The 16,320-nt window shown below is 44.5% G+C and overlaps 1 protein-coding gene across 5 annotated transcripts in view; it reads left to right on the plus strand.

Moving 5' to 3' along the window:
* The window catches only part of LOC118232403 (sodium/potassium/calcium exchanger 2-like), a 69,741-nt gene that overhangs the window by 43,609 nt on the left and 9,812 nt on the right, over positions 1-16,320 (plus strand). For 3 of the 5 annotated variants that reach the window (XM_035427368.1, XM_035427369.1, XM_035427370.1), the window contains 2 exons: positions 9,978-10,076; positions 12,147-12,229. In XM_035427368.1, coding sequence (XP_035283259.1) covers positions 9,978-10,076; positions 12,147-12,229 — 182 coding nt within the window. Of the gene's footprint in view, positions 1-3,659; positions 3,711-9,977; positions 10,077-12,146; positions 12,230-16,320 lie in introns of all 5 variants that reach the window. The other 2 variants (XM_035427366.1, XM_035427367.1) reach the window with 1 other exon arrangement.

Here is a 16,320-nt window from a genome sequence, read left to right on the forward strand (position 1 = left end):
TGTATGTCCCTGCTCTGTGTCACAGACTCTGTCCACTTAATACAAATCCAGGACTTCCAATGTTGTAAACTTTGAAGGTAACATCACCAGCCCCTTATGATCCAATGTAATCTAAAACACACACACACACACACACTAGTCCCATTAAAATAGCACCTTATGCTGGGTTTCATTTATTCACCAGAGCAGGGCAGTGCTCATTTTGCCCATGCTCTCCTTAGCTGTCACTACGATGCATCTCTGCTTCCATCAAACGGCACAGCGGAGCTAAAAGAAGATTACTTAGGAGCCGCATCAAATATTGAGCTGCTGGAGATGAGGCTAGGCTCACTGCTTGGTTGGCGGACTGTTTGATTGGCTGACTGTTTGGTTGGCTGACTGGTTGTATGGTTGGTTGGTGGACTGGTTATTTGTCTGAAGGGAGACAGGGTTTGAGTTGGCTGGTTTACTGACTGCTTGGTTTGCAGACTGTTTGATTGGCTGATTGGTTGGTCAGCTGACTGGAGACAAGGCATGGCTGGCTGACTGGGTGGTTGGCTGGCTGTTTTGCTGACCAGAGAGAGGGCTCGGTTGGCTTACTGGTTGGTTGGCTGACTGGATACAGGGCTTAGGCAGTTGGCTGGTTGTTTGGCTCAGGTGACAGGCAGGTGTGCACAGCTCCACCGTGGCTTTGATTATCTCCTTTCTCCTTTGTTTACAGCTGAGCCAAGCTGTGCTGGATTCAAATGGGGCTCAGAAATCATGACTGGTGGGTGGGGAAGGTCACAGGGAGGGGGGTTGTTATTAATGTGCTGATGAGCTCCAAATTTTTAATTAAATGCGCAGTTGTATGGCTTACAACACAGGTGTTACATTTGCACAGTCCAGTGTTATTGCACCAGTTAGCACAGAGGGCAAATTTTCATCAACCTTTCGTCTGGGGAAGGTTTTAACAATGTTGTAGAAACATTGTAAATGGCCAGGTCTGTTCTGCTTTCACCTTGGATACTGATGGAAGGACTGTGAAGAACAAATTTTTTTGAATTTGTAACCACTCACTATGAAGTATTATCTGTAAAGAAAATAGAACATTTTTGACTCATCTGTTCTGCTGCCTTTTACAGGAGTACCCCTTCCCCCCAAAAAATAAATAAATAAATAAAATAAAAATAAAATCCTGGGCTGATTTCGGTCATAAGTAAACGTAAAAATGGACTGAAAGACTGCCCCCTGCTGGTGGGAATACGGGGTGGTGTAGGCGAGTGGTAAAGGGCGAAACGATGCAAATGCGGCTGGCGATGATGCGGTCGTTACTGCTGGCGGCGCGTGGCCCCGCCCTCTCTGAGCGCCGCTCGGACACGGCAAGGTCATCTGGGTAATTGTTTCCATGGCCGCGAGGCCCCGACCTTCAGCCTTTGCCTGTCAATCTGGCCGTCTGCCGTCATGCCTGCTGACAGACACTGCCTGAAGGGAGAGAGGCCTGCTGTCTGCCTGTGGGGGAGAGGCACCAGGCAGCCAATCAGATGTGCTTAGGATCGTTTAGCCATTTCATCATTTCTTTAGTAGTGCCCAAACCTACCCAGAATGCAAAGTTACAATCAAATGAATGCCCCTGTGAAGGTGCATTTTTTCCTGTCCAAGGGATAAAGGGAGAGAGGGGTTTGTTTTTTTATTAGAAACATTGAGACGTAGTCCAAAAAGGTGAGGTCTGAGACATTTGTGGAGAACTGTCACTGAATTCCTCTTCCTGACCAATCGGGGAAGGTCGAAAATTAGGCGGCAGTGAGCAGAAAGGGGCGGAGCTTTCTCTCACCACGGGCTGCTGTGAAAAGCCAGGCGGACGGCACCGCCACGCGGTCGCCCCCCTCCAGCCGACGGTGTCCGATCGGGTTCAGGACTGGCACTCGCTCTGGCGAGCGGGCCGCGCCGTGACCCTGACGCTCCCATCGATCCCGCGCGGGGCCGCCGCCGTGTTTGTCCAGAACTTTCCGGATAGTCGCGGCCTGGGCCTGTGCTCCACCTAGGGCACTTCACTACTGAGTGCAGAAAAAAAAGAAAAATCGTTTGATAAAATGTTTGGCTCGTATGAGTGGGCCTTCCCCCTCCCCGTGATTTATGGGAGAATCAATGCTAAAAGCTTTCTGCCCTGTGACCGGAATTTGCACAAAGTTCACAAACAAACCTCAGTGGTCAGCTGGCAAGGTCATAGCCCCCTCAGTAAACAGAGCAAGACTTTGCTAGTGTGTGTGTGTGAGTGAGTGTGTGTCTGTGTGTGTGTGCGCGCGTGCATGTGTGTGTGTGTGTCCCTACATGTGTGTGCGCTAGTGTGAGTGCATGCGTTTGTCTCCTTGACACTTCCTGAGGAACAGCGCACTCAGTGGGGCTCTCTGTGGTCTTGCTGCGTGTCTCCTTGTGATAGCGGTTCGTGCTGGAAACCCCTACTCACCTGTGAAGGCACAGAGCACACTCAATAGGGCATTCTCCTTCTCACTCAACAGGGCATTCTCTCCCTCTCACTCTACAGGGCATGCTCCCTCTCACTCAACAGGGCATTCTCCCTCTCACTCCACAGGGCATTCTCCCTCTCACTCAACAGGGCATTCACCCTCTCACTCTACAGGGCATTCTCTCCCTCTCACTCTACAGGGCATTCTCTCCCTCTCACTCAACAGGGCATTCACCCTCTCACTCTACAGAGCATTGCATTCTCCCTCTAACTCAACGAGGCATTCTCCCTCTCACTCAACAGCATATTCTCCCTCTCACGCAACAGGGTGTGTGTGTGTGTGCCTTTTTGTTCTTGATATTGCAAATATTTGAAATACTTCATTGCTCTCAACCCAAGTTCCTGCAGATTTTTTTTTAAATGAATATGTTTTCTCCAGTATTGAGAATGGAATTCTTTTATCCGTAACGATTGATGTTTTCACATTTTGACCGCTGTTGAAGTATATCCCACCTGTGCTCAACCCGCACCGCGATGCTGACTCGCCCTCCGTGAAACCGAAACAGTCGTGCGACGGTGTGTGGAGACAGCAATGAAGCTGCTTTGTAGCGCCGGACGTTCAGTTGCTGTAAGCTCACTTTGAGTGGCTGTGAGCCTTGCTCGGCTAGCGTAACTGGTGTTCACTTTCTTCTGAATTCATCTCAGCGTTTCGCTGGCTGATGCCTGAACTTGAATGAACCGCACGATTCATCAAGTGTGACCAGCATTACGGATGAATTTAGATTATTCATGAAACTACGATTTTCTTTTTTTCTTGCAAACTCCGAAAGGAGAGTATTCATCACACTGCAGTCTACTTGATTGCTTGCCAACCATTCAACACTTGTGTGAAGTGTGCCTATATTCAGGATTTATTTCATGCGTGTGAGAGTGTGATATTCAAGACAACTGCTTCCTGTTTTAGTCTTTTTGAATAACAGGTAGAGGGGTTGAAAATTTTTGGGGGGGGAATTAATGCGTGTATTTCCAATGTTAAGTTTGCACTTATGTTGCTGACCTTGTAGAGACAGAGTGAGAGAAAGAGAGAATGTGAGAGCGAGAGAGCGAGAGAAGAGAAGCCTTTTCCCTGTTAACTATGTTGTGCTATGATCTCAATGTGTCTTCTTTCATGTTCACCTTTTGTCCTTTTCTGTGTCTTGCTACCTTACTCTTGTCTCTTGCTGTGATGTTGTAGAACTTGGGACATATGGAAAGCTAAAATATTATCACACAATGACTGAAGAAGGTAAGAATTTTCCTGGATTATTTGCACCACAAATTCATCCTTTTTTCCAGCTCTGTCACGCTTGTGTCTTCCTTTTTTCCTTTCCTTGTTTGTTTGGGCCTTTTGTTTGTTTCTTTGTTGTTGAGTTCTCGCTACACGATTTCACAAACATAAGTGCAAATCATGGCCTTTGTCTTTGCTGGCGTTGCTTTCAAAAAAATTGTTTTCTCAGTTGCAATGTTTTTTAACTAGTTTATTTTTTTTGGTTATGTTTGCTACTCTTTTGAACTTATTGTCTATCTATTTATTTGCACTGTCATTAATATTGTATGAATGCACTGTGGATAAGAGGATTATTTGTTCTGTGTGGGTTTGTGATTGCTCTAGAGAAACCCTTCAACCTTACTATTGTTTTGAGTGGAGGACACTGTTATGTGGGATGCCTGTTCCTTACTAAACTTTGGAAGACTTGACCAATCATGATGGAACATCGCCTGCGATTTGACAAAAAAAACAAAAAAAAAACAAAAACATGATTGACAGGCAGCAGCCGTGGTTGCCAGGTTGTGTGATGTTTCCCTAAATGTTGGAAAAGTTTTGGAGTTAAAATGTATGGGGGTCAGTATAAATTGAACGATTTTTAATAATAGTTTTGGGGGCAGAAAATCATAGGTATCTGGCAAAGCCTGTGACAACAGGAAGTGTTGAAAACTCCATCTTTTTAATCTTCCCTTATGGAAGACAATTCAGTAAATAATAACCTAAACGTATAAATTGTACTGGTCATATAATGGCGGTGATGAAAGGTGTGTTCCCTGTATAAATGCAAGGCCTGGTCCAAGTGCTCATAATCCATGACAAAAGGGATGACAAAATATCCCACTGTCCTTGAAATATCATTGAAAAAGGGGTATTGTTACTACCTCTAACTGTGAGGTAAATACATCTTTCTTTCATCTCACTGGATTGATTACATTTATGGCCATGTCTAGCAATCCCAGTGTGCTGATGTTTCAAACAAAGTAGCCAACTTGATGGTTTCATTATACATTAAGCAGATCCCTCTCAGTCATTATGTGCTGGTATACAGTCCGTAGCCACCCGCCCCTACCCTTCCATGTGCAAATTACTAACCAAACAATGTTTTCACGTGTTTTAACTGTTGTTCTAAAATTGTGTCATTATATAGGCTATATATAGGCTATATACCTGACTGTCGGGTTTGTTCTGTTTTGTTGGCACATGCGGCAAGGTTATTTGAGCAAAACTTGGCCGGAGAGAGTGAAATGAGCTTAAGTCCTCTTTAGATAATGAAACTTTCATGGGGTGCCTGAAATAACCTCCGTAATGGTCTCTTCCTTTGACTTCTAAGGCCGGTGTCTGCCTGTCTGTCCAGCTCATGCAGTGCCATTTCTGGACAGAGATCTTGTGGAAAAATTCAGTTCTCCGAGCCAAGACAGCTGGCATAACGTGCCCTCAGTAAACAGTAGCCCACTTGCAGAGCTGTTTATGTTACACAGCTCGGTTTTCACAGGAGTGGAAATGGCTCACACAGAGTGGGCCTGTGGAAAGACCCGATAGAGCGTAAAACTCAAAATCCAATAAAGTCCACAAAAGAAATTATTTAGATTTAAAAAAAATGTTTTTATTTTTCACTATTTCTCCCTGCTTCTTTGTACCTGTGATGGTTCTCTGTCCCCATGAGGGATCTTTGTTCCAGTGGTGGTTCTCTGAATGACACGTCTTCCTTTCTGAAAAAGAGAGAGAGAGAGACGCCGGCGAGGGGCGAGAGCGGAGATTTCACTCCAGGAGTTTGTCAAGGAAAAAAAAAGCCGGGGTGACTCATCTCCAGAGTTACGTAATGTTCAGTATCAGTCAGGAATAGCAGACCACAGTCAGGTGAAGCCCCTAACACAATGGTAATTACAGGAAAATGCTGAGCGGCAGTCATATCAGACATGCTCACACACGCGCGCGTACACACTCTATGCACACGCACGTACATGTACACAAGAGTGATTTCTTTTTACATGATGTTCAATATGTTGAAACTCATCTTTTTCTGGAATTAAATTTACAACAGGACTGGACCTTTGGCACTAATTTTACACTCTGCCAGTGAATTTGAATAACATAACATGACATAACATGACATAATGATGAGAACAGGCCATTCAGCCCAAAAATGCTCACCATTTTCCTGACTAAATTAGTGCTCTGATTACCTACAGTATCAAACACAGTATCAAGCCTAATCTTGAAAATCCCCAGTTTCTGCAGTGTGTAAACTTGGCCACATTAGAGACTGCTGCTGTAGAATAACATGTTGGAACCCTATATGTGTCTCGTGAGTGTGAAAATCACATCTGAATGGATTTTCCTGAGCTGATCTTTGGAACATTCTGGTAGCTGATTGAGAGGAAAGAGGTCAGTCCCTGGATGTAGCGTAGCTGCTATGCACCCACAAGCTCTGCAGTGGTTGTTTATTGCAGGTGGGGTAGGGTGGGTTGCTTTAAAGGGGTTTAGTAGTGGGAGGTCACTGTGTCCAATCTGACATGTTGAAATTGCACAAGGAGTAATAGGCATCATCGCACCGTCCAACCGGCAGTGCCCACTCCCCCCCCCCCCGTCTATCCATTCCCCTTTTCCACTTAATGGCCTTCGATTTTTCTGTCGCAAAAGAGGGTCAGGGCTCAGCTCTCACGGAAGACAGAGGGACCGTCCTCCTCATAGTGGAGGAAAGACGGCACGCACAGTTACAAGAAAAACCCGCGGGCCTGAGTCAACAGGGTCTGAGACCCACCCACCCCGCCAGGAGAACATATTGGTGGGAAAGTGACCGGAGCTGCTGGTTATGCACACCTCTGTGACCTTGAGGCCTACCGCTAAGGTTGTCTTATAGACATCCGTACTCATGGAGCATCTGAGTCTAGTGCTGATCTAGGTTCAGTTTTCTCCATGCCCATGTCCTGACCTTACCCAGTATGAGTGTAAATGCAAAACTGATCTTAGATCAGCTTTGCTGAGTGTGTTTGCGCTGCAGGGGGAGGGTGGAGATTTTGCTGACGGGAGCAAACACAGGTAGTGAGAAGACAGAGGCAGCCGAGTTGATTTTGTTTTGTTACTATCTGTGTGCTGCATTCTGAATCAGATTTAAATGATTGCTTTAAGGCTCAAAAAACACAGACAAACACATGCGCACACACACACACACGTACACACACACACACATTCACACACACACACACGCACACACTCACATACACACTTGCAGAGCCAGTGCCAGTGTGCTTTGTGTTGTCCCTGAGCAGGGTTGTGTGCCAGGCGTGTCCTCGTAGGTGGCAGTGGAGGGGGAAGCTAATGAGATGATCGCGCTAGAAGTCCCCTACGCCTGCCAGAGGATGTGACAGCACGGGTGTCATTCCCCAGTCGGCCACTGGGCAGGATTAACACACCATTATCCCTGAGCGGGGACTGACAGCCGGCACTATTTATAATCTCTGGCTATAGATCACGGCCCGGCGACACTCCCACGCAAATCCTACATCTCCACCTCCCACCGGTCCTGCAGCTGGGATGGCTGTGTACCATGAAGGTTAGGGAGCTGGGTTTGTGACTCCAAGGTCATAGGCTCGATTCCCAGGCTAGGAGCTGCTCTCATACCATGAAGCAACATTCCTACGCTGAATCTCTTCAGTTAATGTCCAGCTATGTATTTAAAGAATGTAAGCTGTGTATGTTGCTCTGGATTTTCTGCTAAATGTCATGGACTAAAATACACTAAAATGCATTTTGTTGCAGAATACCTGCAACAAAATGCATTCATGGAGGAACTATAGCTTGCTTTGCAGGAACAGAGGTATGGAATATGAAATGCATGCTTACAAGAGCATATTTCAGATACATGTCTTTTCAATACTGCCTGTCTGTCTTAGTCTCAATTCCAGACTTTCTCTAAAGTTTCTGGAAACAGATGCTACAGTTTGTAGATTTGATTCTCTGCAGTCTTATAACCATAAGGTTATAAAGCAGCCTGGTCAGGCTCTTTTATAGGTTGAGGATATGAGGAACCTGGTCTAGCTCATAGTGTCATAGGGTTTTGATCAGGCTCATGGTACTGTAATGTTATAAGAGTCCTGGACAGGTTCATAGTTCTGTAAGGTTATGAGCAACATGGACAGGTTCATAGTTCTGTAAGGTTATGAGCAACATGGACAGGTTCATAGTTCTGTAAGGTTATGAGCAACATGGACAGGTTCATAGTTCTGTAAGGCTATGAGCAACATGGACAGGTTCATAGTTCTGTAAGGCTATGAGCAACATGGACAGGTTCATAGTTCTGTAAGGTTATGAGAAATGTGGGCAGATTCCTAGTTCTGTAAGGTTATGAGCAACATGGACAGGTTCATAGTTCTGTAAGGCTATGAGCAACATGGACAGGTTCATAGTTCTGTAAGGCTATGAGCAACATGGACAGGTTCATAGTTCTGTAAGGTTATGAGAAATGTGGGCAGATTCCTAGTTCTGTAAGGTTATGAGCAACATGGACAGGTTCATAGTTCTGTAAGGTTATGAGAAATGTGGGCAGATTCCTAGTTCTGTAAGGTTATGAGCAACATGGACAGGTTCATAGTTCTGTAAGGTTTATGAGCAACATGGACAGGTTCATAGTTCTGTAAGGTTATGAGTAACATGGACAGGTTCATAGTTCTGTAAGGTTGTGAGCAACATGGACAGGTTCATAGTTCTGTAAGGTTTTGAGAAATGTGGGCAGACTCCTAGTTCTATAAGATTCTGAGCAACGTGCACTGGCTCAAAGTTCTGTAAGGTTAAGAGCAGTCTGATCTGGCTCATAGTGCCATAAAGTTGTTGTAATCATTCTGATGGCTTCCTGCAAAAGTGTCCTGGGCTCACTATATGATCATTAGCTTCCCTGGCAATCATCGCAGAAAAGGCACAAGTTGGATTTGAAATCTAAATTCTTTCAGGTAAAACTGGGACGCCAGCAGAAGGATTTAGTATGCTGAATGTGCAGAGAGAACACATGCTAAAGGCATAGCCATTGCTAAAAACAGATTTCCAAGTGCTTGTTCTGTCCAAGCAAGCATCTTTATTGATTTTTGTATTTGTTTAATCACATAAACACTTAGATCCATTGTCTCATAACTCAGGCCCAAGAACTAGGTTGACAGTTCAACTGAGCTATGGCCACTGTTGGTGTTTCCACTGAAGGTACTGATAAGTCTGTAGAAATGTTAAAGACCTTGCTCTCTCTGGCAGTTTAATGACTGCATAAAGCACAGTCCGCTATTTCATCGCCATTCTAACAATACAGTGCAGTTCTGGCTCAGCTGCCACTGATCAATAATACTTTCATTTTTTAAACATTAAGACTCTGTTTATGAAATACATTTAAGTTATGAAAGATGTGTTTGAAGGATAAATTATCTGTGTGAATCATACTAAATAGCCTCTAAGGGTTAGAAGTTAATTTGGTTATGGACTTAGCTATTTTTTGTTTATTTTCATTTGTTGGTATGGTAGTATGATCACAGCTTTGTGCTTGTACCTCAGGGGTTGCAGGTTTCATTCCCAGTCAGGTGCTGCAGTTTTACTCTCTAGCAATGCAATTGAATGAATGAATAAATCATTGCATTTATATAGCACTTTTCCGAACGCTCAAAGTGCATGAGTTACAGTGATGAGTGGGAACTCACCTCACTCACCACCAATGTGTAGCACCCACCTGGGTGATGCACTGCAGCCATTTTGCACCAGAACACTCACTTCACATTAGCTAAGGTGGAGAGGGAGAGAACTTTTTTTGCCAATTAACTTGAATTGCTCTAGCAAATACCCAGCTGCGTACTGAACCTGACAGCATGTGAAATGTGGTATATGGAGCCTGCCTGTGGTGGAAAAAAATAAAGGAATAAAGTAGTATTCGGCAAGCTTTTCCCGAGTGCTGAGTGTGACGGTATGCGAAATGTGGAATTTTATGCCCATTTGTGGCAGAAAAGATAAAGGAAACCGCTCTCTGTTTGGGCAGTTAGTGTTCTGTGAGCTTTTCCTGAGTCCCGGATGTGACGGTGCGTGATGTGCGGAATGTGTGGCCTGTCTGCGGCAGAAGAAATAACGGGAACTCCTCACTGTTCGTTTGCAAGTGAACAGTGCGGGGAAAGGTGAGAGAGCAGACTCCTTAGGGGGCGTGGCCTCCTGAGGGGTGTGGCCTATCTTGGGAATCCTCCCCAGGACCTCACTCCTTTCCTTATGCTTTTGTGTTTTTAGGGAAGTTCCGGGAAAAGGCGTCCATCCTGCACAAGATCGCCAAAAAGAAGTGCCAGGTGGAGGACAGCGAGAAGGCCAACGGAGTTGCCAGCCGCTCTGGTGAGATTCGCTTCGCGGCCATTCGGTGTACGGTTAATAGCGCGTTGTAATAAATGGCGTGTGCTTCTGTGTACTTCAGCTGAATAGATTGCATCAGTTTAAATGGGTCTCCCAGCCCTCAGATCAGGGCCAGTGTCATTATTCAGGGACCAGTTCGTTTGTGCGAGTTTTCACTTCAAAGAGACAGTTGTGGCAAGCCGGGGAGGTGGACACACGGACACAGTGTTCAGAGAGGGAGGAAGAGAGCGAGAGAAGGCAGGCTAATTATGCTAACAGTCCCACTTTACCATATTATCATCTTAAAAGAATCCGGATGCGTGGTTGTTATTGAAACCCCCGGCTGCTTTGATCTTGTCTCATTGCCTTTCTTGTAAGACCGCAGCTGACATTCGGCGTAGCAGCTAACGCAGGTTTTAGCCTAGATGTGTCTCATTCAGAATTCATAGAACACCGCATTAGACCCACATTCTGTCCCCCTCCTACATAACACAGAATAATATGACAGAATAATAATTCCTTACACCAGCTGGAGTCAATGTATTGCCTTTATTGCCATATTGAAAAATGTAATACTGTAATATGTTGAATAAAACAGTTGAATATATGGAGACAGTCCAAATATCTTTTCAATAAATACAAATGCATTGTCATTTGTAGATAGTACATTCTGATGGTTGTATCCATATATACCTCATCTCAACAGGACCAAAGGGGCTATAGTTATATATATATTTATATTATGTAATAAATTTGTCTATACAAATTTATCAAATCAAAATGAATGTGCAGTTAAATGAATGTGCAGTTAAATGTTGAAAATATCAACAGAATTTCCCTCTGGGAAAAATATATTTTAATTGCATAAGGGCAAACTTAAACAGTCTGTGCAGTGATGCATTTGTTCTTCATTAAATTAGGAATTGAAATAAGTGCAAAAATGCATCTATAAAAATGGCATTTGGGTATATGACCACTCATTCTGATGTGTGCTGGTGCAGGGACAGGTGTTGCTTGGTCCTTACTATACATCACAAAAATGTTGGCATTCAATCCATGTTTAGAACGGGAAAGCAGCAAACATCACCAGAACACCGTCTCTTACATGAGCGTATCCCTTCGACAGTCCTCCGCTTTGTCATTATGGCCCGCTGGTCTATTGATTACCTTGCTCCCCGTGCATTTTTAAAATGCGGAGTGAATACAAATGTCAGAGTAGGTCACATTTTACCGTTCAGACGGACGGCGTATCGCTGCACTGCTGTGAGTCCTCGAGGTTCCCGGACCGTTTGAGCTTACGCGCGCTGCTGGAGAGAGTGAGGTCACAGAACAAAATGAAATTTTTTTAACAATAAAGAGTTGGCTGTGGAAGAGAAGGAAATATACCCCAGCAGATTAAAAGATTATGAATGCAGAGAGAGTTGACGGGAGTAAAAGGTTACCCCCCACACGTGCGCGCACACACACACACACACACACACACGCACACAGAGTCCATCTCACCTGTGGACTCAGTTAGTATGGAGAGAACGAGAGGGACGGGAAGGGAGAGGGGGAGGGAAAGGGAGAAAGAGATGATTCACAGTATGTCTGTTACATGTCTGTCATGCATTTCACATACTGCATGCTCTGCACCCTGCTTTGGTATGTGTGTGAAAGGGAGAGAGAGACAGAGAGAGAGAGAGAGAGACAGACAGAGGTGGGGGGAAGAGATGGGATCCCTCATGCTGACCTTTTACAGAGGTGACTCTGTTCTGTATTTTTGCACACATGTGCAAACACACTCACACACGTACACATTTGTACCTACAGTACATAACCGCACTTGCACTCACACACGCACGCATATATATAATATATATAACCGCATATGTGCACACACACGTACGTGCGAACACACCGAAAAAACAACTGAATGTACACACACATGCAAGCACACGCGCGCACACAGCCTGTTCTCTGGAGACCAGACTCTTCCGATTGGCTCCTAGCCCGCAGCTCAGATTGCGATTGGTTGAGTAGCGATGACGCTGTAACTGTGATCACTCAGCCTGTCCTCTCCTCCTCCCACAGATAAGAATCTGCCCAACAGCTCAAACGTGGAGGTGGAGGTCACCCCGCCCATGAATGGCAGTGTGGGACAGGAAGGGGATGCGGTAAGGCGCTTTATTTTATTTTATTTTATTTTATTTTATTTTATTTTATTTTATTTTATTTTATTATTTCTTCCTGAAAGATGTAGGAACCCAGTCAGCCCCTCCATGAAGGCAAGGGAAACTATGCCATTGTGTGACCAGGCTGGTAGTGGAGAGTTAGCCTTAAAGTTCCTCACAGGCTCATTGTGTCTGATTCAGTGGCACATTATTAGGGGGTGTTCTGCATAAATCTCACGCATTTAAAGCATTTAAAAATCACCTGGCTTGTACTTTCACTTAGAATGAGCTGGGGGTAGGGTTGCAAAGGGTCGGGAAGTTAAGCTCGGGAATTTAGGGAATTTTGCACAATTTCAATATTAAAATCTTACCTTTTAATAGTGAACTCATTTAGGGGAGAATACACACAAAAAAGCAATACTAGGTCTTATGGCATATTTTGGTTAAAAGGCTATCCATTTAATTGAATTGTAACCATGCACTGCATTCAGCAGCGCACTCTTCCATCACATGTAGTGATAATTTGCCAGCATCCTGTTAAAGGTGCAGTGTGTAGAATTTAGTGGCATCTAGCGGAGCGAACTTGGCAGAAATGGAATATGATATTCATAAGTATGTTTTAATTAGTGTATAATCCCATGAAAATAAGACTTGTTGTGTTTTTGTTACCTTAGAATGAGCCCTTTATGTCTACATAGGGAGCGGGTCCTCTTCCACGGAGGCCGCCATGTTGCACCGCCATGTTGCACTGCCATGTTTCTACAGAACGGACAAACGGCTCTAGAGGGGGCACATTTGCCTGGGTACCTTCAAAAATAGCTGTGGGCAATATCACATGTGTGGTTTACGGCGTTGTTGCCCTTTTTAGTACAGTCTGGCTTGATTGACAATCCTAATTTTGCTTTTGGAATAGTGTTTCATTGGTTTGTTATCATCGCATCAACTTACGCATTCACTCTGTGGTAGCAGTAAAATACGCTGCACCTAACAAAATTTTGTTGACGATTTTTCGTAATTTCTTGTAAAATACTATTATTATTGAGGACTTCTGGGCATAGCTAAGCCATATGTTTGCTGATTGACCTAGCTGACATCGTTTTCTGGTGTAAGACAGAAGCAGATAGAAATATATCATTGATTTACTCTGTCTCTGTCTATTGAAAACAGATTAGATTTCATCATTGCTATGTAAGTATTAGGTCTACTGCTCAAAATATTTCGGTTATATACGTTATTTTTGAAATAGAGTGTCTTTAAATAGGTTAGTGGTATTTTATGATGAGGATATTTCACACTGTAATGTAAGCGTTAGTTAGTAGTGTAATAATTTTTGTGACACATCATGTCTTTCTATGAGTTACTATGCAAAGCAGCTAACGTTAGCAATAAAACACTACCACAATGCGGAACAACTAACAATCATAATCGCTGTCTTACTTGCTATGAGCTAAGCTATGACCTATAGTTTTACAGACTAAATAACTAAATACAATTTATAAATCTATCAAGGAACCTCATCACTTGACACATGGCTACTCGATGCTGTCGTAGACGATGGCATCATTTTTGGAACCTACAGGTTTATACCTTGTTAACGCCTTCTGCTAGCTAGCTGTTACCATGTGATGTAGCTTGATTGAGCATGCTAATTGAGGAGGTTTAATTAATCTATTTCCATTCATTCTTTTATAAATGAGTTGCTCACTTTAAACCCTAAGGTCTATTCTGAATTGTTGTTTCGTTATGTTTTGTTTTCGTCATGGAAAAAGGGGTCGTAACAAATATTTTTCGTTGATGAAATTAACGCCGTCTGATAACTAGGATATTTTTATCGCTGTGAAGCGGCATGCAGACGTCGTATAAATATTGGTAATTTTGGACAAACAGTTAGCTTCTCTTCAAAACTTTCCGTCTTTGGTCACGTAGTGTGCTGCCGACGTCACTTGGCACTATTCACGGTATACTGCTCGTCACTAGAACCATGGGGTCTGACCCCTGACCCCTGGCGCAGGAAAATGGGATGTATTTTGTTAATGTTTATTCCATATGTCTGTCATTCCTTGACTTTTTCTAAAAAATCGCGCTTCAACTATCTATGTAAATAGAATTCTAAAACAACACTCGGAAGGGGGGGGTTTTTAGGTGTTAAGAGAAAAATCTTTTTTTTTTTGGAGGGGGGTCATAGAGAATGTATGCAATTATGTCTGCTTATGATATGGTAAAAGGTTTGTTTCTATCTGCATATGACATGGTAAATGCAGCCTGAGCAAATAGAGCTCCATTTTTCCATTTTATTCCAGTTATTTCACATTAATTCCCATAAATTCCCGTTAATTCCCATGGAAAGTTTCCATACTTGAATATTCCCGGAATTTTGCAACCCTAGCTGGGAGTTAACTCCAGCGTTGTGATGGAATCCCCACTAAAAGCGTCTCTGATTCCGCCTTCCTAGCTGCCTCCCTCCCCCGAGTATGACTGACTGTGCTCGATCCCTTGCTTTCCCTGGTAGCTGAGTCACCCAAAGGCAGGTCGATGGGCTGAAAGGCCTGTTCTTCATCATGCATTCGTACACTCTTACGCATGAATTCTTTTAAGATACTTGTTTTTTTTTTGGTATTTGTATAAATTCCCACCATAATCAGTGACACGCTGAACAGAATAGTTTAGTTTAGTTTAGTTTAGTTTAGTTTAGTTTATTTGACAAAATTAAAACACATGTATCAAAAGGCTTGCGTGTGAAGAAATTGTCAAGGATAACACGAAAAAGTCCTCGACTTATTTCCATCGTGGTCCTTGATGTTCCATCAGCCATAAATAATTCCCCTCGGTAGGAGAAAAAATTACACAAACGCTCTCCTCTCCGTTTTGCTCTTAAAATGAGATTTTACCAAACATATTTTCCTTTCCGTTAACGTGAAGTATTCATGTGACCACAGAAACATTTCTCTGAGGAGAAAGGTAAGTAATGTCCGATGACTCGCACGTGACACTTTCTACAGTATCGCACGTCGTTCCGAGTACATATTTGGAAGTGTGTGTCGAAGCAGAGTTTGAACAGCGAGTGTGCAACGCTCGGCCGGGCCGGGCCGGGCGTGGCGGGTCTTGTTTTTGGAAGCCCTGCCGTGCGGTGAGCCTCCCCATTGCCGCGTGGCACAGAAGAGCAATCAGGAGGCGCGTGAAAATCAGCGCGGCTTGTGCCGCACGAGGCTGCTAGCGCACGCAGCCTCGATACGCAGCTCGTTATGAGGAACCGCTCCCCAATCCGAAAAAAAAAACATCTGCAGTAAGAAAAGGGAACTCTCGCCTGCTCCCAGATGCTTTTTTTTCCCCCCTGGACTAACCCAAGATTAGAACGTGTTTTGGGTGTGAGGGCTTTTTTCTCCAAAGCTGGACTCTCCACAGCAGAAATGACAGTGCCTGTTAGGAGAGCCATTTGTGCTCAGGTGAATCCCGATGTTGTGCACTCATGAAATGACATCAGGGAGTCACAGGGAGGGGCACAGTCACAGGGAGGTGTGCAGTCACAGGAAGGGGCACAGTCACAGGGAGGGGCACAGTCATAGGGAGGGGCACAGTTGTAGGAAGGAGCGCAGTCACAGGAAGGGGCACAGTCACTGGGAGGGGCACAGTTGTAAGAAGGAGCACAGTCACAGGGAGGTGCACAGTCACTGGGAGATGCATGGTCACAGGGAGGCACACAGTCACTGGGAGGAGCACACTCACAGGGAGGGGCGCAGTCACAGGGAGGTGCTCGGTCACAGAGAGGTGCTCGGTCACAGGGAGGTGCACGGTCACAGGGAGGTGCACAGTCACAGGGAGGGGCGCAGTCACAGGGCGTTTGCTCATCTGGTTCCACCAGTGACTGTTGATCACAGGAGCCTGGGTTTGAGTGATGGGCTAGGCATCAGGAAAAGAACCAAGACAGGTGCTGAAAGAATTGGCCTGTCTATGGATGTAAAATGATACAAACTCTTTCCTGTGTGTGTGTGTGTGTGTGTGTGCATGGAGCCTGTGGGAACCCTGCCTTTGTGTGTGGTGTGCAGTGCAATAAGTCTTCTCCTCCTCCTCCTCCTTCGTTCCCTCACTCTATGGGT

This window comes from Anguilla anguilla, chromosome 7, assembly GCF_013347855.1.
Source record: "Anguilla anguilla isolate fAngAng1 chromosome 7, fAngAng1.pri, whole genome shotgun sequence".
Lineage (NCBI taxonomy): Eukaryota > Metazoa > Chordata > Actinopteri > Anguilliformes > Anguillidae > Anguilla > Anguilla anguilla.